Source organism: Podarcis filfolensis (genome assembly GCF_964270895.1).
Source record: "Podarcis filfolensis genome assembly, chromosome: 2".
In the NCBI taxonomy this organism is placed as follows: domain Eukaryota; kingdom Metazoa; phylum Chordata; class Lepidosauria; order Squamata; family Lacertidae; genus Podarcis; species Podarcis filfolensis.
The window spans coordinates 9,359,536-9,379,840 of NC_139605.1; the positions used below are offsets into that span (position 1 = coordinate 9,359,536).

At 48.2% G+C, this 20,305-nt stretch overlaps 3 protein-coding genes across 5 annotated transcripts in view; 2 read left to right on the forward strand and 1 right to left on the reverse strand.

Annotated features, from left to right (window-relative positions):
- The window catches only part of LOC310756497 (tigger transposable element-derived protein 1-like), a 796,241-nt gene that overhangs the window by 41,352 nt on the left and 734,584 nt on the right, over nt 1-20,305 (forward strand). The gene's annotated exons all lie outside the window — the stretch shown is intronic.
- LOC310757094 (uncharacterized protein) overlaps nt 1-20,305 on the forward strand; it is a 508,648-nt gene that overhangs the window by 37,178 nt on the left and 451,165 nt on the right. The window lies entirely within an intron of this gene.
- Nucleotides 3,503-13,274, reverse strand: LOC310756570 (uncharacterized protein). 3 transcript variants are annotated; one of them, XM_083600866.1, is made up of 4 exons: nt 13,119-13,274; nt 9,450-10,186; nt 8,433-8,559; nt 3,503-7,067 (listed from the first exon to the last, which is right to left on the reverse strand). In XM_083600866.1, exons 1-4 carry the CDS (start codon nt 13,138-13,140, stop codon nt 5,626-5,628), a joined length of 2,328 nt encoding a protein of 775 aa, XP_083456992.1. In that variant the 5' UTR covers nt 13,141-13,274; the 3' UTR covers nt 3,503-5,625. The 3 variants fall into 3 exon arrangements, with proteins under 3 accessions (XP_083456992.1, XP_083456993.1, XP_083456994.1); XM_083600867.1 differs by having other exon boundaries at nt 9,450-10,179; nt 13,115-13,274; XM_083600868.1 differs by lacking the exon at nt 13,119-13,274 and adding an exon at nt 11,679-11,702.

Below are 20,305 nucleotides of genomic sequence, written 5' to 3' on the forward strand. Positions count from 1 at the left end.
TTTTGATATAATTGTTGAATCAAGCCTTGTCAGTCAGAGGAATTTGGCACTCTCCAGGTGCCCGGCTTTGATTCCATGTTGACCTCCCCGTCAGCGACTCCCGGCAAGACAAGGCGAGGTCTTTATCGGCCGATTCTCCTCAACGTGAGAAGAACACAACCATCCCTCCTCCCTCACTCCCAGGGAGGGGAGAGAGACAGACAGAAATGTATTTACATGCCTTTATTTCTGTCCTTCCAGTAGTGCAGAGAAATCATGTCTGCCCTCTCTCACATCAGCAGCCAGAGAGGGAAAAAACTCCACCCATGTACTTCCAGTACAGGGTCATGTGACACTCTGAGCTAACATCCGGTGCTCAGAGCACATAATAGACTGTCCCTTGTTCCCACGGTACAGTCCCAAAACATCAACATCCTGTTTGGCTTTCCAGCCATCTGGAGCACTCAGCAGCATTGCTCCTTTTTCGTAACAACCTCCCCCAAAAGAATCAATGCATGTTGCGGCAAGCAAAGCGTGATCCAGAGAAGAAAACAAACAGTTGTTATACACATAACACTCCCCTGTTGTTTCAGTTCCACCCTTGGAACTACCCGCCACTGGTTTCCCCAGTGTACCTCTCTGGTTGTCTGGCCTCCAAGGAATGAGTGCATCTGCATTACCTCGGCTAGCAACTCTCTGTTGTGTCTTTGTCTCTGACTTAGACACAGCTCCAACCTGTCCTCGGTTGTGTACAACAGCAACACATGCAACAGCTAAATTAGCATACTCTTCTGAGTACCTTTTGGGTGGTTCACCCTTTGTGACTCTCTCAGACCTGCGTATGAGGTGCTGATCCTCTCTGCTCACTGGTTCTATCTCAGGACTCTTAGGAGAACCAGTTCCAACAGTAAACAGTGGTTCATCCTTCACCTGTGAAGGTCTATCCATTGTGTGAGATTTCCTCTCAATGACTGTGACAACTGAGCTCTCTGAGCTATCACTGTCGCTCTCAGTACCACTGTACTCTGTGAAATCATCATCATCATCTGAATCGTCCTCTGTGGGAAATGTATGTACTATCACTCTCTCCTGTTCAGGAGCACTCTCTAGAAATTTTGTGAGAATCACCTGACCAGATTCAGACAAAATTACTCTGTAGAGACCCTTTTCATATCCCACAAAAATGCCTCTGGCATTCTTTACTCCACCTGGAGCTTCTGTCCTCACATGAGACCCAAAAACCTTGAAATGGGCAACAGAAGGTTTTCTCTGGAACAGTTTCTCAAAAGGAGAACTTCCCAACTCTCTTGAAACCTTTCTCACCCACGCATAATTAAACGACATGAGTGACTCCGCCCAGAACTCATGTGGCAGATGTGAACTAAGCAATTGCGCATTCATCCCCTTTTGCAATTCTTTGTTCAACCGTACACAGACACCCCTGTTCCACGCTTCCGCTGAAACAGCAACCTTGTGTCTTATCCCTTTCTTGTGCAGGAACCTCTGGAAATCCTGTAAAAGAAAAATCTGCTTCTCATCTGTGAATAGACAATCAATGTTAGCATCATGCATACTCTTAACTTTGTCACAAAACTCCTGAAACCTTTCCAAGGCTTCCTGTGGTTTCTTTAACACATAAACCCAGACAAAGTTAGAGAAATGATCCACATACACAAGATAATATCTTGCATTGCCTCTAGATGGTTCTAGAGGACCAATCACATCAGCATACACCTGCTGAAACGCTCTGTCGACCCTGGCCACCTTCTTGGCGCTCGTTTTGGTCACACCTGCAAGAGAAATCAAGTTAGACTCAGAATTACATTCCATGTAATCACTTTGCTCAAAGTCCAACAAATACAGTCCACCTTTCTGTCTGGCAGAAAGATATAACTCTCCATCTTTGAAGATCTCGCAGCTCTTATCATCATAGGACAGTTTCAGTCCTTTCTTTGCAATCTGCGAAACACTCAGCAGATTGAACTTCAATTCAGGAACCAGGTAAACATTGTGTATAGTCAGGTTCAGACTCTTAAGATACACAGTTCCAACCCCGGTCGCTTCCAGCTTCTGACCGTTGGCTTGTTCCACAGCGAAGCTTTGCTTCTTAAACGTCGAAAAGAGTCCTCTGTGCGGGGACATATGAAAATTACAGCCCGTATCGATTACAAAAGAGTGTCCAACATCTGGCGTGGTTCCTTTCGCCATCAGGGCCTTTGCAGGTTTCACCGAAGACGTGGTATGACTTTTGCCTGCTCCCTCAGGCTTTGCTGAGCGGCCCTTCGCTCCTTTCGGCTGGCGTGGCTTCTTGCAGCTCCGCTGACGATGCCCAGCCTGTCCACAATTGTAGCATCGGACAACGTTCAAAGCTACAGCATTCTCTCCAGTAGCAACATCAGTGGGGGAATTAGAACTCCGTTCTTCCCTCCCCCTGTCCTTGGCATCCATTTTGAATCCAAGTCTCAGCTCTTCACTTTCGAGCTAGCTAAAATCCCAAAAGCTCCTTTTGAGCTGTCTTTCTGCCTCTCTCTCAGGCAGGCAATCTCCAAGCTGTCTCAAAGTCAAAACAACTTTCGCTTTCCCGGCTCTGACTGAGCCAGCCCCAGGTGTCAGTAGTTTTCCACTGTCCGACTGTCGTTGCTTAGCAACTGTGCATACCTCTTCGTTATCTCACCGCAAATATGCCTGGTATGCAAGGCTAGGCTCTCAGAGCTGTTTTTCCAAATGCAGCTCTCTCGTGAACCAGAGAATAAATCAATCTGCATTCACACTGTTAGCCCGATATTCAGCATACCTTTTTGGGGCTCCGTTGCTTGGAAAACACCCCCTCTTGGTGTCCAGCCGTTCAGCTTCTGGCTGCAATGCAGACGTTATCTTCTTTCCTTGGTGCAGAGGATGGCACACGATCCATCAACCTCTCACCTCTCATGCTGAATCCCATGGATCAGATAACCAGCAGCGTCTGCTACCATATGTTGAATCAAGCCTTGTCAGTCAGAGGAATTTGGCACTCTCCAGGTGCCCGGCTTTGATTCCATGTTGACCTCCTCGTCAGCGACTCCCGGCAAGACAAGGCGAGGTCTTTATCGGCCGATTCTCCTCAACGTGAGAAGAACACAACCATCCCTCCTCCCTCACTCCCAGGGAGGGGAGAGAGACAGACAGAAATGTATTTACATGCCTTTATTTCTGTCCTTCCAGTAGTGCAGAGAAATCATGTCTGCCCTCTCTCACATCAGCAGCCAGAGAGGGAAAAAACTCCACCCATGTACTTCCAGTACAGGGTCATGTGACACTCTGAGCTAACATCCGGTGCTCAGAGCACATAATAGACTGTCCCTTGTTCCCACGGTACAGTCCCAAAACATCAACATCCTGTTTGGCTTTCCAGCCATCTGGAGCACTCAGCAGCATTGCTCCTTTTTCGTAACAATAATATGGTTGTACTGTTGTGTTGTATAATATGGGTTTCAAGCTTCCAGTACTCATTCTCTAGTATAGAAAAAGACCACACGTTTGGTATGTTAAAAATGGTTTACTTACAAATTCTCCAAAGGTCAGGTTCATGCCATACAGCATTCAGAAAAGGTTGCACAGGCAGTACACGTGGCTTCATTACAGTGGCAAAAGTTCTTAAATTATTGGTGTAGGAGCTCAAGTGGGGCTTGTTGGACCTATGTGGTCTGAGCTTGGAGCACCCAGCTCTTTACGTGCTGAGTTTCTCAGGTAACTTGAGGGTACAACAATAGCTCTGATTACCTTCCTCCCAAGGTGAAGGAGAGTGACCTAGGCTAAGCCTGGCAGGACAGCTTACTCTGTGGTATAACTTTGTGTATTAATTAGACATGGTTATCCCACATGAATGGTCATCCTCACAAAAAGAAAAAAGAAAATCCTTGCGGAATCAAAGCATGGCATGAGTGAGGTTCGATTACAGTCTTTCCCCACTGACATTTAGTTTTCCCTATACACAATATCGAGGCTAGCCCATTAGGGCCAATAGGGCACTGCCGCATCAAATAGCTTTCGGCCAGCCCAGTCTGGCCTGCCTTCTTACTTGCCTCCAGTCCAGGGAGTAGCCTCATCTGTCAACTTCCTGCTTAGCCTCAATTTTGCCTTTGTGGAATTCAGCACAGAAGAGGATGGGAACAAAACCAGAACAGTTGGCTGTGTCTCTCCACCTCTACCTGCTCTCGATTCTGGCTCCACCTACTGTTGGCCCCCATGCCACCTTCCTGTAAATAAAGGCAAGATTTCCCCAGACATTTGTCCTCCCTATAGCCAAATGTCTGTGGCTGGCTAAAGATCACCAGATGGGCTTCGGTCTAGACATTGTCAAACTCTTGACTCCCACCAGCACCATTTAAATGTACAGTGTGACCCAACTCTAGTCATTCAGAGAGACTAATGGCTTGGGATCCTAAATTAAAGGAGAGGAAAGGTTCCTCCTGCGAATTTTTAAGTGAGCTTCTCTTAGGATCCAACCCAGTCCTCCATCTCTGCTGACCACTGATGCTTGCTCTCTCTTGGCTTTCAAGATGGCTTCTGGTGGTAACTGTGCTATTTCAATAGCAGCAGCTGGCAAGAGCAGAATCCCATCGCCAGCATTGCTGCAGCTTACTAAAATAGGAGACGGCAGTGATGTCAGCGAGGTGCAAACACGCCATCAGGGGCACCGGATTTGTTCTAACAATGTATCTGCACCACTTGCCACACTCACTAAGCTACTGAGATGCTGGTAACAGGACAGATAAGCACCGCTGACCACTCCTGCCCTTTCTGCTGACCACAGAAACGCACAGTCTCATTCCCTTGGCTTTGGAGACAACCCAAGGTTGTGTGGCTCTGCCATTTCAAAGCTGCTTTAGCAGGCTACAAGGCTAGGAAAGCTTTTGAAAGAGAAATGAAACAGCGGCAACAACTGAACAATGAGGTCCTCTGCATGCTTCATCCTTCGTCCACGACCAGTTTCTGCAATAAAAAGTTAAAGGTACCCCTGCCCGTACGGGCCAGTCGTGTCCGACTCTGGGGTTGCGCGCCCATCTCGCTTAAGAGGCCGGGGGCCAGCGCTGTCCGCAGACACTTCCGGGTCACATAGCCAGCGTGACAAGCTGCATCTGGCGAGCCAGCGCAGCACACGTAAACAACGTTTACCTTCCCGCTATAAAGCGGTACCTATTTATCTACTTGCACCCGGGGGTGCTTTCGAACTGCTAGGTTGGCAGGCGGTGGGACCGAGCAACGGGAGCGCACCCCGCCGCGGGGATTCAAACCGCCGACCTGACGATCGGCAAGTCCTAGGCGCTGAGGTTTTACCCACAGCGCCACCCGCGTCCCAATGGTGTAGCAGTAAAACCCAGACATGTCTGGCACAAGTTCTTTCCACGTTTAGTTTGCAACAGTTTGAGGGCATTTTAATGCATTTATTCTTTTTCCAAGGGAAAATAATCTAAATATTGCAAACTCTGGGTTTTCTTACAACCCAGAAAAGGTTATGATGATTAATTCCTCCCAGGAGTTTAAAAAGTCTGTGACTGGACTGGTGATGCATTCTCCCCTCGTCACAGTTGATCCATGAAGGTAAGTGCTCTTATTTGTGCAAGCTATTTTCTACATCAATGCAGTGGGGGAAAGCTAAGTTGCGTTTCAAGTATGGGTCCTCATGTGCCTCAGTAGGTACACTCTGTGATAGAAGCTCTTTCCACACTCTGGGCATTGTTGCTGCTTTTCGCCATTGTGGGTGCTCTGGTGTCTACGAAGGTTGGTGCTCTGGCGGAAGGATTTCCCACACTCAGAGCAGTGGTGCGGTCTTTCTTCGGTGTGGATTTTCTTGTGTGCATTGAGATGCGCCTGCTGATAGAAGCCCTTTCCGCAGTCCGAGCATTCGTATGGTTTCTCTCCCATGTGCATCCTCTGATGCCTGATAAGGTACGCTCTCTGACAGAACCGTTCCCCGCACTCGAGGCATATATGTGGCTTTTCGCCATTGTGGATGCTCTGATGTCTACGAAGGTCAGAGCTCTGGAGGAAGGATTTCCCGCACTCGAAACAATGGTAAGCCACCTCTTCCGTGTGGATTTTCTTGTGTGCATTAAGGTGGGCTTGCTGGTAGAAGCTCTTCCCACAGTTTGCACATTCGTACGGTTTCTCCCCTGTGTGGGTCTTCTCATGCTTGACGAGGTATTCTCTCTGACAGAAGGCTTCACTGCACTCGGCACATTCGTGCTTTTTTTCACCTTTGTGGATCTTCTGGTGCCGAGAGCGGTCGTTGCTCTGACGGAAAGATTTCCCGCAGTCTGCGCATTCGTAGGGCTTCTCCCCTGTGTGGGTTCTCTCATGGGAAATAAGGTGAGACCTCTGACTGAAGTTTTTCCCGCAGTATGAGCATCTGTATGGCTTCTCTCCGGTGTGCAGCCTCTTATGTTTACAAAGCACACCCCGCCGGCTGAAAGATTTGCCGCAGTACAAGCACTTATGAGGTTTCTCTCCTGTGTGGGTTCTCTCGTGTTCTTTAAGGCTCCCAGTCCCCGTGAAGCATTTCCCACAATAGGAGCACTGGTATGGCTTTTCTCCTGTGTGCACTCTCTGATGGCTACAAAGCCCGGTCCTCCAATTGAAAGATTTCCCACAGTCCAAGCATTTGTAGGGTTTCTCACCTGTATGGGTTCGTTCATGGACTCGAAGGTACGGTTTCTGGTGGAAACCCCGCCCACAATCTGAGCATTTGTATGGCTTGTCAACTATTTCCAGTGCCTGATTCTTAAGGGTGACGGAAGTCTGGCTGAAGCTGACCGCACAGTTGATGCCTGCCTCCTTAATCTTCTGCTGGTTGACTCTTGTTTGGAAAGTGCTTTTGCTGAATTCTTCTTTGCCTTCCCCAAGGTAAGAGGCTTCCTTCACTTTTGTTCCCGGATCACTTCCCATGTGGCTTTGTGGTGCCTGTGGCCATCTGCGCACCTCTTCCAATTCAGGAAGCAGGAATACATTCCCCTCAGATATTCCCAAGGATGCCCTACTGAATTCCACTTGCTTATGTGGCGCCCACTGCACACTCTTTTGTCCAGCTTTGCGGTCCTGCTTGTTGGCCCCTGAAATGGAGAGAATCTCAGCATAAGCACAACCAGCATGTGGAACTCAACGCTACAAGATACACCTAATCAGCTTATGGCATCTGTTAGGGCGAGATGGGGCAATGGGTGCAAATGAAGAGCCAAGCTATACCAATCAGGAGACTCATGGGACACAACACAAGGGAATGGGTATCCCTGGTTCAAGCCCAGGTTCCCCCATCCCTGCTCTGAGGCTAGAATGGAAACCAGGCTAGTTGGCCTGCTCATTCATTCACATGGAATCCTTCGTTGCCCACAGTAAGCACCTGAGTTAATAAATACAAGGCAGAACAGAAGCACCTCAGAATGAATCTGATACAATTAAAATTTTTATTGAGTAATTTATTGGTTGCATTTACAGTCGTACCTCGGCTCTCGAACGCCTTGGGAACTGGATGTTCTGGCTCTCGAACGATCGAAAACCGGAAGTGAGTGTTCCAGTTTTCGAGCGTTCTTTTGGAAGCCGAACATCCGACAGGGCTTCCGCAGCTTACGATTGGCTGCAGGAGCTTAGAAGCCGCGCTTTGGTTTCTGAACATTTTGGAAGTCGAATGGACTTCCGGAACAGATTCTGTTCAACTTCCGAGATACGACTGTATCTCCCACTTTCTCCCCCAAGGAGCTCAATGTGGCATACATGGTTCTCATACTTCTCAGTTAATCCCGGAAACAACTCTGTGAGGCAAAGAGGCAGTGGTTGGTCCAAGTCACCCAGTGAGCTTATTGGCTGAATGTGGATTTGAACCCTGGTCTCTCAGATTCTAGTCTGACATCCTAACCACTACACCACACTCGCTCTTGCAACCTCTCATCACCTAACTGGGCTCATTCTGCTTATTAACCTTGCCGTTAGGAAGAACTTTCTGATGGTAGGAGCTGTTTGGCAGTGGAAACAAACTGCTTTGGGAGGTTGTAGACTCACCTTCCTTGAAGGTTTCTAAGCAGAGGCTGGGTGGCCATCTGACAGGGAGTCAGCATTGCAGGGGGCTGGACTAGATGGCCCTTGGGTCCCAACTCAACAATTCTATGATTTTATTAGTTAGCACACACTTTGGAAGCTGTTTGAGTACTGAATACTTGCTGTTGGGCACTCTTCAAAGTTAAAGCAATCACAGTGAGACTTTAGATGTGGAAAATAAAGAAAGCTACGTTTAGTACAGGAAATGCGTATTGCATAGTAAAGAGTTCCTGGTTCTAGCAAACTAAATTGGAGATGCAAAAGGAGCCAGACTCGCTCTTTTGCACTCTATGGGACAGATAAAGACAAAAGGAAGCTTTCTCCCCATGTAAACCACACCAGTCTTCATATAAGCTGAGCTGAATCCCAACTCCTCCAGAACTTACTGAACAAGATGGCTGCAGCAGCACTCTCCGTCTGGGCCTCCGTGGCAAGCTGCATCTTCACCGCATCTGACAGGCTGTGCTCAGCATCAGAGGGATCAACAACCACCCCTTCCAAAGCCTTGGACAGCTGGAAATAAGAGCAGGTGTACAATTATCTTATGAGAAACAGGAACTGGGGCCTGGTTATATCAAGGATTGTCCTTTTCATAGTCACGACCCAATACAGAAATTCAGCAGATGAAAGGCTTCCTGTTGCTTCATCACAGGTCCACATATCTATATCTGGCCCTTGGAACCCTCCCAGGGCCACATTTGCTCTCCCCAGGCCACCCCCTTCCCTGTCCTTACTTCACACCCTTATTGTGGATTTTTGCCTTTCTGGAATGTGTCTTTGACCTCTGATAATGTCTCTTGCTGGTCTGGATGGAGTCTACAAAGTGTTGTGTGAATATCCGTAGAACCTAGCTTACGGTAAAAAAGGGTGAAATTTGCATTCATTGCTTCAGCCAGCTTTGCCTCTGTGGAAACATTCAGAAATTGTGCCCCTGCAAATGTTGTTCCAGGAAGCATGAGCCAGAATGAGGGATGATAGGAGCTGTAGTCCACTAACATCTGGAGGACAACCGGTTCTCTATCCCTACAGCAACTGCTGAAGGCCCATCGCTCAGTAGCAGAGATTTAAGTAAAGGTAAAGGGACCCCTGACCATTAGGTCCAGTCGTGACCCACTCTGGGGTTGCGGCGCTCATCTCGCTTTGTTGGCCGAGGGAGCCGGCGTACAGCTTCCGGGTCATGTGGCCAGCATGACGGAGCCGCTTCTGGCGAACCAGAGCAGCGCAAGGAAACGCCGTTTACCTTCCCGCCGGAGTGGTACTGTTAGGTTGGCAGGAGCAGGGCCCGAGCAAGGGGAGCTCACCCCGTCGCGGGGATTCAAACGGCCAACCTTCTGATCGGCAAGTCCTAGGCTCTGTGGTTTAACCCACAGTGCCACCCGTGTCCCTGAGATTTAGGTACTCACCTGCTTTTCAATTCTCTGAGCCCTCCGTAGTCCCAGCAGGAAATCCTCTGCCAGCACCACCGCCTGGGTGCAGGTCTGCGGGCAGCCATCCCTGACCCAGCTCTGCATTTCCTGGGGCAGGACGGCCAGGAACTGCTCCAGGGTCACCAGCTCCAGGATCTGCTCCTTGGTGTGTCTCTCCGGCTTCAGCCACTGGCGGCAAAGCCCCTGGAGCCGCCTGCACACCTCGCGGGGACCCTCGGCCTCCCAGTAGCAGAACCGCCGGAAGTGCTGGCACCGTTTCTCCAGGCCAGTGGGCTCTTCCTCTTCCAGAATCTCTTCTTTCACTTTCGCAGGAGAATCTGGGCTGCTTTCATCAGTTTTCATGGAGGCTTCTCTAGGAAGGGTGGGGTGAATCAGGGTGGCACTCTCTTCTCTCGGCCACAAGCCAGCCTCCTTGAAGGAGGAGGCTGGGAATTCCTTCAGGCCTCCCCCTAAGTGGGGTGAAGACAGCTGTGAGGCTCTCCACCCTAAATACGGGGCCTGCATGGTCTTCAGGAACTCCTGCCACTGGGCCTCCCAGCACGGCTGCACCCCCTCCTCGGGTTCCTGCTTAATTGGCTTTGGAGCCATCCCAGCCAGAAGCTGCTTTATGGTCCCACTCTGGGCAGTGTGAAAAATTTCCCCTCTGGGCTCTAACCTCTCCTCTTTCTCAGGTGCTTCTGGGTAACGTTCTTCCACTTTCGTCCTCCTTTGCACTGCAAAAGGAAATTCACAGGCATAAGTCGAAAAACAGGGCAGTGCCAAGCAAATGTAACCTCCAATCAACATGGGTTGGTCAAAAAAATTGAGGTTGCCAACATGGTACCCATGGGCATTGGTGCGCACACCAGTACTCCCCCTGTGGTGCCCATAAAAGTGCCCAGTACATACAGCCTCACAACCCACCAGGGCCGTAGCTAGGGGGTGGTGAGGAAGCCCCCCGCCAGAGGCGCAGGAGAGGGGTCCCCCACAAAATTGGCTAAAATGTATGTCCATAAATATGTCTATAAATAAAAATATTGATTATTGCCTCATAAGAAAAGGTTTAAAATAGAGGCTCTTTATATGATATTTGGGGCACTGTTTTCCCCTATTTTTTTTTGTGCCACATTCCTAGGGGGCGCAATCTGGACAGTTCTGCCAGGGGCACAAGATCAGCTATCTACGACTCTGCAACCCACAAAGCCCCAGTACGATACACACTTTTGTGGAATCAGTAGGAAAACAAGATTCTTGATTTCAGGAGCCGGCAATGAGTAAGAAGCAATTAATAATGGCTGCCATACTGAGGGCTGTTAGGAGAGCCCTATTCCCCCTCACAAAGCAGCAACTCCCAGAGATCCCTGAAAAGAGAGATTGACTGTTAAGCAACTCTGATAAGTGTAGCCAGTGCTTTTTTTCTGGGGGGACGCATACCCCTAAAAATTTCCTGAATTTGTTTGATCTCATTGAGGGGCAGTATTTCGATATGAGTAGGAAAATGAGAGTACCCCTAACTTCTTTTGGGGGGGAGCACTGACTGTAGCTCTGTGAGGGGAATTGAGGGGTTTCCTAACAACACTCAGCAGCTTTAGCTAGCTACATTTCCCAGAATTCTTTGAGGGTAGCCATGACTGTTAAAGTGGTATAATACTGCTGTAAAAGTAAGGTGCAAATGTGGCAACAATCAAAGTGCACTGCTCTACAAATGATTGGAGAACCAAACTGAGGGCTTGTCCGCACTTCTTCTTGTCCTGCTATTTTCCCACTCTTTACTGCTGAATTGGAGCAAATGTCCATCGCATTCTCCGCAGGTCGACGTCTGCTCTGATGCAGCGGCAAAAAGCAGGTTTCCCAGGGGAATGAGGTGGAGCAAACGGAAAACCACTTAGGCCTGTGCTTCCTAGGCATGGGACCAGCCCAAAGCTTGCAATTGCTGCTGACTCAGTTCTTTTCCGACCTAGGGTTCAAGAGGGGCACATTCTGGCCTGTGCAGCATCCCCCTGAAGCAAGGTTTGGGGCACCTGAGACCTGCCAGATGCTGTTGGACTCCAATTCCCATCAGCCACAGCCAGCATGGGCAACGGCCATGGAGGATGGGAGTTGTAGTCCAGCAATCTCTCACAGGCCCACAAGTTTCTCTGCCCTTGTGCTAAGATCTGGAAACCCTGACAGCAGTGAAAAGATTTATTGCTCTTTGAAGAGGCCTCCAAGGCCCAGCCCTCTCACCTTGTGAAAAGGCAAAGCCAGGGGGTGGGGGGGCTGCTGTGGGGCTAGAATAGGGGCTACGTTGCCTGTCCAGAGAGCTACCAGAAGGAGGCCTTGAAGAAAAAGAGCTGTTGTCCTGTTGCCACAGCAACCAGAGGACATTCCAACATGGCTTCCTGGATGTCATGCCTATGCCCTGACGTGGCGCCAGACATGGAGGTGTTTGGAGGGCAAATCAAACACTCCATAGGCTGGAGATTTGCAGAGCAGGCAAGGCCCCCTGAATCCAGGCCTGAGGATCCCCTTTAAGGGGCTTTTCTGTGTTGATACTTAAGGAAAGACCCCTGGAACTGTCAGCCACCGCCTCAGTCCTTGACAGCACCAAGGTCAAAAGTTTCAGGTCCGGACTGAATTAGCAATGACGATGCCATATGCACCTACAGATCCAGAGGAGCCTACTCATGAGTAAGCAATCGTTGACAGGCCTCCACAGCCAGAAGCAGTGGGCAGGGACGGGTCATTGGGAGCATCATCATCCTCATCGGGAGATGATGCTGGGCTCTCAGATCTGGGGCTTCAACTTGGGCCATCGCTGGCAATAAAGGCACTATCATTATACAGCTGATGATAAGGCATTACACACTGAGGGATGAGGGCTCAAGCCAAATGTGGCACTCCTGCTGAAAAAGTTCCCAATTCAAATTAAAATGCATGGGCATTCAGAAATGCAGACACCTTGAAGGCATTGAAGAATTGGGCTGCCGCCACCAAGCTTTCTGCTTTTAATTCTGCCCTCCCATTTATTTATACACCACCCTTCGGCAAAACACCAGGGCAGCATACAGCAGAATTTTATTTTATTTTTTAAAAAACCTTTAAAAATACTTTCTGTCTGTCTTACAGCTCTTGGGGAAGACTCAAAGCTTGGTGGTAAAGCAATTAAAATCCTTGACATTTCCAAGTAAGCTGGGAGAGAGACTCCTAGCTCTCAGCCCCTGGAGAGCTGCTGAAAGTCCGTGTGACAATATAGTGCAAATCACTCAAAGGCGGCTTCTGATGTTCCTAAATCCCTAGGAAGAGCACTTTTTGCAGAGATCACGTTGTGAGACGTTTGTGGGGAAGGGTTTTAGTTCAGTGAGAAAGCTTTGCATGCAGAGGATCCCAGGTTTGGTCTGCAGGCAGAGCTGGCAGAGAAACACCCACACCCCGGCTTAACCCCCAGAGAGCGGCTGCCGGCCAGTGCAGACAATACTGAGCTCTATGGACCAATGTGATCTGACTCGGCACGAGGAAGTTTCCTACGTTTCTGCAGGCGGAGAGGGGTGGGCGGTGGCCAGCCTATTGAAGAGGGAGGGATCAACCCTGCTGCCTTCATCTCTCTTCTTCCAGCCATGGATTTCTGCTATTCCGCCACCAACCCACCCCTTTCCTTGCAGACAGATCTCCCCTTCTCTGACCCACCTGCTCCTTGGGGCTTCTGCATGGCGCGCCTGCACGCATCTGAAGAATTTGCAGCCGCCCAGCCGCTCAGTCAGATCTCGGGCTATCAAATCCCAAAAGCCAGTTTTCCAGGAGTGATGAAAGGGGTGCGAAGGGGGACAAGAAGCAGGAAGGAGCGTCTGCTGCTGAAATTCCTGGGTCTCTCTCTAGGAAGTCTCGCTCTGTACGTTTAACCCCTTGAGCAAGGAGACACTATGTAGCATTTTCAGTGGGGGGGGGGGGCACTTACTTACAGATGAAATGCATAATCAAAAAAAGAGGATACCTTTTTGCATAAAATGCGCGCGTGCTTCTCTGAGGAGATGCGCATTTCGAAACAATTGCAACAATTTAAGCAGAAATATAATCGTGGCAACTGTTGTGACTGCTCAGTCGGCTATGCAGCCACTGCCTGTGGATGATGTAGCAACTTCCCCGCAAGATCCACACCATACATTTTCATTTATTTTACATTTTATTTCTATCCCAGTGCAGACCCCTAAGTGACCCTATTGCAACCAGCACTGAAAACACAGCAAAACATTTCAACGCACCCCCCCCAAAAGAAAAAATGAATTCCCCCAAAGAGTCTAGGGAACTGTAGTTCTTTAAGGGCGCTAGGAATTGTAGCACTGTAGAGACAGACTACAGTTCCCAGGGGGTGAAGTCATGTGTGTTAGATGCGTTTCAAGTGCATAGTGTTAATCTCCACTCCATCCTGGCTCTGCCATCTTAGGGTTTTTTTCATCTTCAACCCAGACTTGATGGGGAGATTCCATCAAATAGAGAACTGTTCTCCTTAAAGTAGGGCACATGACCATCCTAGGTCGTTGTCACTGTGGTGGCAAACCTGTGTCTAGACTGCAGCACTTCAGATTTTTTTGGGGGGGGCACAAATGGTTGAATGCACCACCATGAAGGGATTATATCCTGTAGGTAGGTAGGTTGAGTACTTTGGCTCAGCTAACAGTGTAGACAAAATATCTTCTATTAAAAAGATAAAGCATGAACAATTAAAAGTCAAAACATCAAAGAGTTTTTTAAAAGTACAGTGGTACCTCGGGTTAAGTACTTAATTTGTTCCGGAGGTCCGTACTTAACCTGAAACTGTTCTTAACCTGAAGCACCACTTTAGCTAATGGGGCCTCCTGCTGTCGCCCCGCCGCCAGAGCACGATTTCTGTTCTCATCCTGAAGCAAAGTTCTTAACCTGAAGCACTATTTATGGGTTAGCGGAGTCTGTAACCTGAAGCGTATGTAACCTGAAGCGTATGTAACCCGAAGTACCACTGTAACCATAAAAATATCAGAACTGACTGATTTGTAAAAATGTTACATGGGGAAAAAAATATGAGAGAGAGACATTGCACACACTTTTGTAAATCAAGAAAATCTTTAATAAAAAAAAAATCAGAACTGCCTCACACTTTAGCAGTACTAACATTTATTAAAGTGCAAGGCAACAGGAACGTTTTAGCCTGATGCCTAAATTCTAAAAACATTGGAACCTATGTCGGAGGCTGTAGACTTGGTTTCTGGCTCTGAGCCAGATGTTGCTGATCGAGGGAAGAATAAAGCTATCAATAGCTGTTGTTGTTGTTTAGTCGTTTAGTTGTGTCCGACTCTTCGTGACCCCATGGACCAGAGCACACCAGGCACTTCTGTCTTCCACTGCCTCCTGCAGTTTCGTCAAACTCATGCTGGTAGCTTCGCGAACACTGTCCAACCATCTTGTCCTCTGTCGTCCCCTTCTCCTTGGGCCCTCCATCTTTCCCAACATCAGGGTCTTCTCTTCACATGAGGTGGCCAAAGTATTGGAGCCTCAGCTTCAGGATCTGTCCTTCCAGTGAGCACTCAGGGCCGATTTCCTTAAGAATGGAGAGGTTTGATCTTCTTGCAGTCCATGGGACTCTCAAGAGTCTCCTCCAGCACCATAATTCAAAAGCATCAATTCTTCGGCGATCAGCCTTCTTTATGGTCCAGCTCTCACTTCCATACATCACTACTAGCTACTTGCTACAATAGCCATGGTGTACTTCCCACTGTAAGGGACGCGGGTGGCGCTGTGGGTTAAACCACAGAGCCTAGGACTTGCCGATCAGAAGGTCGGCAGTTCGAAAGCACGTCAAAGTGCAAGTAGATAAATAGGTACCACTCTGGCAGGAAGGTAAACGGCGTTTCCGTGTGCTGCTCTGGTTTGCCAGAAGTGGCTTAGTCATGCTGCCCACATGACCCGGAAACTGTACGCCGGCTCCCTCGGCCAATAAAGCAAGATGAGCGCCGCAACCCCAGAGTCTGTCACAACTGAACCTAATGGTCAGGGGTCCCTTTACCTTTACCTTTACCTCCTTTAGTTGTGTTATTATGCCTTTTATTATATTTTTATTACTATGCTCTGTATAGTGTTTTCTCAATGTTGTACATTTTTCCATCTCCGCCAAGCTAAGCAGTTGGCTCCTTACCTCTCTCACCCTGACCTAGCCACTGTGATCCATGCGACGGTCACCTCCAGACTGGATTATTGTAACTCGCTCTACGTGGGGCTGCCCTTGAGACTGACCCAGAAACTCCAGCGGGTGCAGAATGCTGCAGCGAGACTCCTTACGGGGTCCTCGCTGCGAGATCACATTCACTCGGTGCTATACCAGCTGCACTGGCTCCCGGTGGAGTACAGGATCAGGTTTAAGGTGCTGGTTTTAACCTTTAAAGCCCTATATGGCCTAGGACCCTCGTACCTACAGGACCGCCTCTCCTGGTATGTCCCACAGAGAAACTTACGGTCTTCAAATAAAAACATCTTGAAGGTCCCAGGTCACAGAGAGGTTAGGCTGGCCTCAACTAGAGCCAGGGCTTTTTCGGCTGTGGCTCCGATCTGGTGGAACACTCTGTCACAAGAGACTAGGGCCCTGCGGGACTTGACATCTTTCTGCAGGGCCTGCAAGACAGAGCTGTTCCACCAGGCCTTTGGCCAGGGCACAGCCTGACTCCCTCCCTCGGCAATCTTTGCGGAGCTCTGGCCCAATGGTTGCCAGTGGTTTAATTTGAATTAATTTTATAAGGAATTATTTTAGAGTGTTGTGTTGTACTGTTGTACTCTTTTATTGTTGTTAGCCGCCCTGAGCCCGGCTTCAGCTGGGGAGGGTGGGATATAAATAAAAGTTGTTGTTGTTGTTGTTGTTGTTGTTATTATTATTATTATTATTATTATTATTATTATTATTACACTGCCCTGGGATTTTTTGATAGAGGAAATAATAATAATAATAATAATAATAATAATAATAATAATAATAGACTTTAAAATGTTCTTTGTATGTTCATAAGGGACCGCTATAATTGTGGGTTGCAGGCAGGAGGCCACTGAACCGGATGCAACAGCACCAGGTATATAGAACCAGAGTCAGGCCCCTTCAAAGGTACCTTCTGCTGGGTCCAAGGAGTCTATGCAGGTTAGGCTGAGAGATAGTAACAGGCCCAAGCTCACCTGGTGATCTTCACCTTTCCGCTTCTCAGTTATGAAGACAGAAGCTGATGAGCCTTTGCACCTTTTAAACCGTTTGCGCAAAAGTCAGGATTCCAGTAGTTGGAAGTGTAATCCCTGGGTTGGTTTGCTGTACCTGGGCAGAACCGTACCTGTTGAATATCCGCCTTTGCATGCAGCTGCTTAAAGGTACAAGAATGGCAAGCTTGCTCAGCATTAGCATGAACAAAAGAGTAATCACAGTTTAAGATTGGCATGTTTGTTACAAAGCAGTTGTGTACTGGAATCCTCTTCAGTCAGAGGGCTGAATTTTTATCCTGGAGTGGGAAAGTGATATACATAAGGAAGTGGAACTGGTTTAAGTAGTGGGGACAAAAGACAAGAGGGGAAGCCCAGATATGTGACAATTTAGGCAAATAGATAAAGATCCTTATCTGGATCTTTGAGACTGTTGGGAGCCCTGGAGCAATTCCAAAAACAGGAACTCCTTGCTAAGGAAGTTCCCTGGATTGCTATGTCCTACAGCAGCCTTCAGGGGACGCGGGTGGCGCTGTGGGTAAAAGCCTCAGCACCTAGGGCTTGCCGATCGAAAGGTCGGCGGTTCGAATCCCCGCGGCGGGGTGCGCTCCCGTTGCTCGGTCCCAGCGCCTGCCAACCTAGCAGTTCGAAAGCACCCCCGGGTGCAAGTAGATAAATAGGTACCGCTTTATAGCGGGAAGGTAAACGGCGTTTCCGTGTGCTGCGCTGGCTCGCCAGATGCAGCTTTGTCACGCTGGCCACGTGACCCGGAAGTGTCTTCGGACAGCGCTGGCCCCCGGCCTCTTAAGTGAGATGGGCGCACAACCCTAGAGTCTGTCAAGACTGGCCCGTACGGGCAGGGGTACCTTTACCTTACAGCAGCCTTCACTAGCCTGACCCCAACTCTCAGCAGCCCAGGAAAGCACAGCATCTCTGCTCTCTGTCTATAGATTAAATGGCAGAATTAAAGGTGCTAGCCCCTGTGACTTATTTTGGGTACAAACCCAGCTCATAGCCCAACACTTCAGATACTATTGCACAAAATTGCTATTTGCGGTATTCTTGCGGGCAAATTAGAAATGCAAATTATGAGTCAGGGATGATGGGAGCTAAGAATCCAACATCTGGTGAGCTGCAAGTTCCCCATTCCTGAGGTTGTATATGCCAGTGCTATTTTTCTAGAAAAAAGAGGTACCAGAACGCCTCCCTTGTTCTTTATAATGGCAGTGGAGCAACACCTGAGTTCTGGCTGAAAAAAAGCCCTGGTGACCCGGAAGCTGTATGCCAGCTCCCTCGGCCAATAAAGTGAGATGAGCGCCACAACCCCAGAGTCAGTCATGACTGGACCTAATGGTCAGGGGTCCCTTTACCTTTAAGAACCATACATTTAAAGCACCCAACTCCCCCTCCCAAAGAATCATGGGAACTGTAGTTTACCTGTGTGAGTTCCTGTGTGAGTGCCTGGAGGCGATTGGAGGATGGATGGCGGCTAATGGATTGAGGCTGAATCCTGACAAGAAAGAAGTACTGTTTTGGGGGGACAGGGGGTGGGCTGGTGTGGAGGATTCCCTGGTCCTGAATGGGGTAACTGTGCCCCTGAAGGACCAGGTGCGCAGCCTGGGAGTCATTTTGGACTCACAGCTGTCCATGGAGGCCAAGTTAATTCTGTGTCCAGGGCGGCTGTCTACCAGCTCCATCTAGTACGCAGGCTGAGACCTTACCTGCCCATGGACTGTCTTGCCAGAGTGATGCATGCTCTGGTTATCTCCCGCTTGAACTACTGCGATGCGCTCTATGTGGGGCTACCTTTGAAGGTGACCTGGAAACTGCAACTAATCCAGAATGCGGCAGCTAGACTGGTGACTGGGGGCGACCACCGAGACCATATAACACCGGTCTTGAAAGACCTACATTGGCTCCCAGTACGTTTCCGAGCACAATTCAAAGTGTTGGTGCTGACCTTTAAAGCACTAAATGGCCTTGGCCCAGTATACCTGAAGTAGCGTCTCCACCCCCATCATTCTGCCCGGACACTGAGGTCTAGCGCCAAGGGCCTTCTGGCGGTTCCCTCATGGCAAGAAGCAAAGCTACAGGGAACCAGACAGAGGGCCTTCTCGGTAGTGGCACCCGCCCTGTAGAACACTCTCCCATCAGATGTCAAAGAGATAAACAACTACCTGACATTTAGAAGACATCTGAAGGCAGCCCTGTTCAGGGAAGTTTTTAATGTGTGACATTTTAGTGTATTTTTGGTCTTTGTTGGAAGCCGCCCAGAGTGGCTGGGGAAACCCAGCCAGATGGGCGGAGTACAAATAAATTATTATTATTATTATTATTATTATTATTATTATTATTATTATTACTTGTCACAGAACTACAGTTCCCAGTGCTCTTAAGCTACAGTTCCTGGGATTATTTGGGGAAAACATGCTTTAAATGGCTGGTGCATTGACAGCAGACCTGCTACCTCACAACAGGTTCTCAGTGCACAGGTACCCTCTGTTCCCAAAGATACTGGACAAACTCTCTCTTTTGTTTCTGCTTCCTGTGCCTTCCCAAGTACCAAGCACTGTTTCACAGCCAGTGCCCCAGACCAGGCACCAGTAGCCATTCAGAAATATTAGCATTCTTTTGTGAAACCCAGGGAAGTTGATCCAGAATGCTTTAAAGACAAAACACTTTTGCTTGCATCTGGAATGCTATCCCCAGGGGAAACCGCTGGGGCGCCAATGTTGTCAGCTTTTAAGCACCAGACTAGGACATTTTATTTAACCATCCCTTTGGTAGTTAAGGTCTGCCTCTACATCTTTTAGTGGAGGCGGGTTAGGAATTGTCTTTCTTGGTTCTAATAATAATAATAATAATAATAATAATAATAATAATAAATTATTTATACCCCGCCCATCTGGCTGGATTTCCCCAGCGATTCTGGGCGGCTTGCAACAAAAGATTAAAAATACATTAAAACATCAGTCATTAAAAACTTCCCTAAACAGGGTTAAACTGAAGACAAAAACTTCAAGAAAGAATGGGGAAAAAATATAATTTATTTAGGAGACCACTGCAAGCAGATGAAAACATTAGCAGGATTTTAATAACACTTGTAATGTAACAATATGGACAATATGGAAAAATACAAAATATGGATTACGAAATAATATGCAGCTGAAAATGTTAACAATAAGACTCTCGAAGGGGATGGTGGGAAGTCTGGAGATTCAGAGAAATCTCTAAAGGTAGATATGTATTTGGCATTGTTATAACTTTACACTTTACTCCATTGAGAAAGCCTGAGCACGCTTTGCAGAAGTTAAGCGACCGCTCTCAGCTTAGCAGTGGTGCCTGCCCTGCTGCCAACCTGAAATTTGTTCTTTTCTCACCCCCGCCCCCCAGATAATCTTTATTGGTTTTTTAATTACATACTGCACATACACATATTGCTTTACATTTTACATTTATACTTGCTCCTAGGAGCTGACTTCCCTCCTTCCTTCTTCTGGCTTTTTTTATACCGTCTCTAAATTTTTCGCATTTCCCTTACCCATTTTGTATATTGTTATTCTTCTTCCACATTTGTCCATAAAATATCTGTAAACAAATGAATCCTTCTATAACATACGATTCTTGTTGTCTGTTTATTTCTACTTCCATTTCCATCTACTATTTATTAC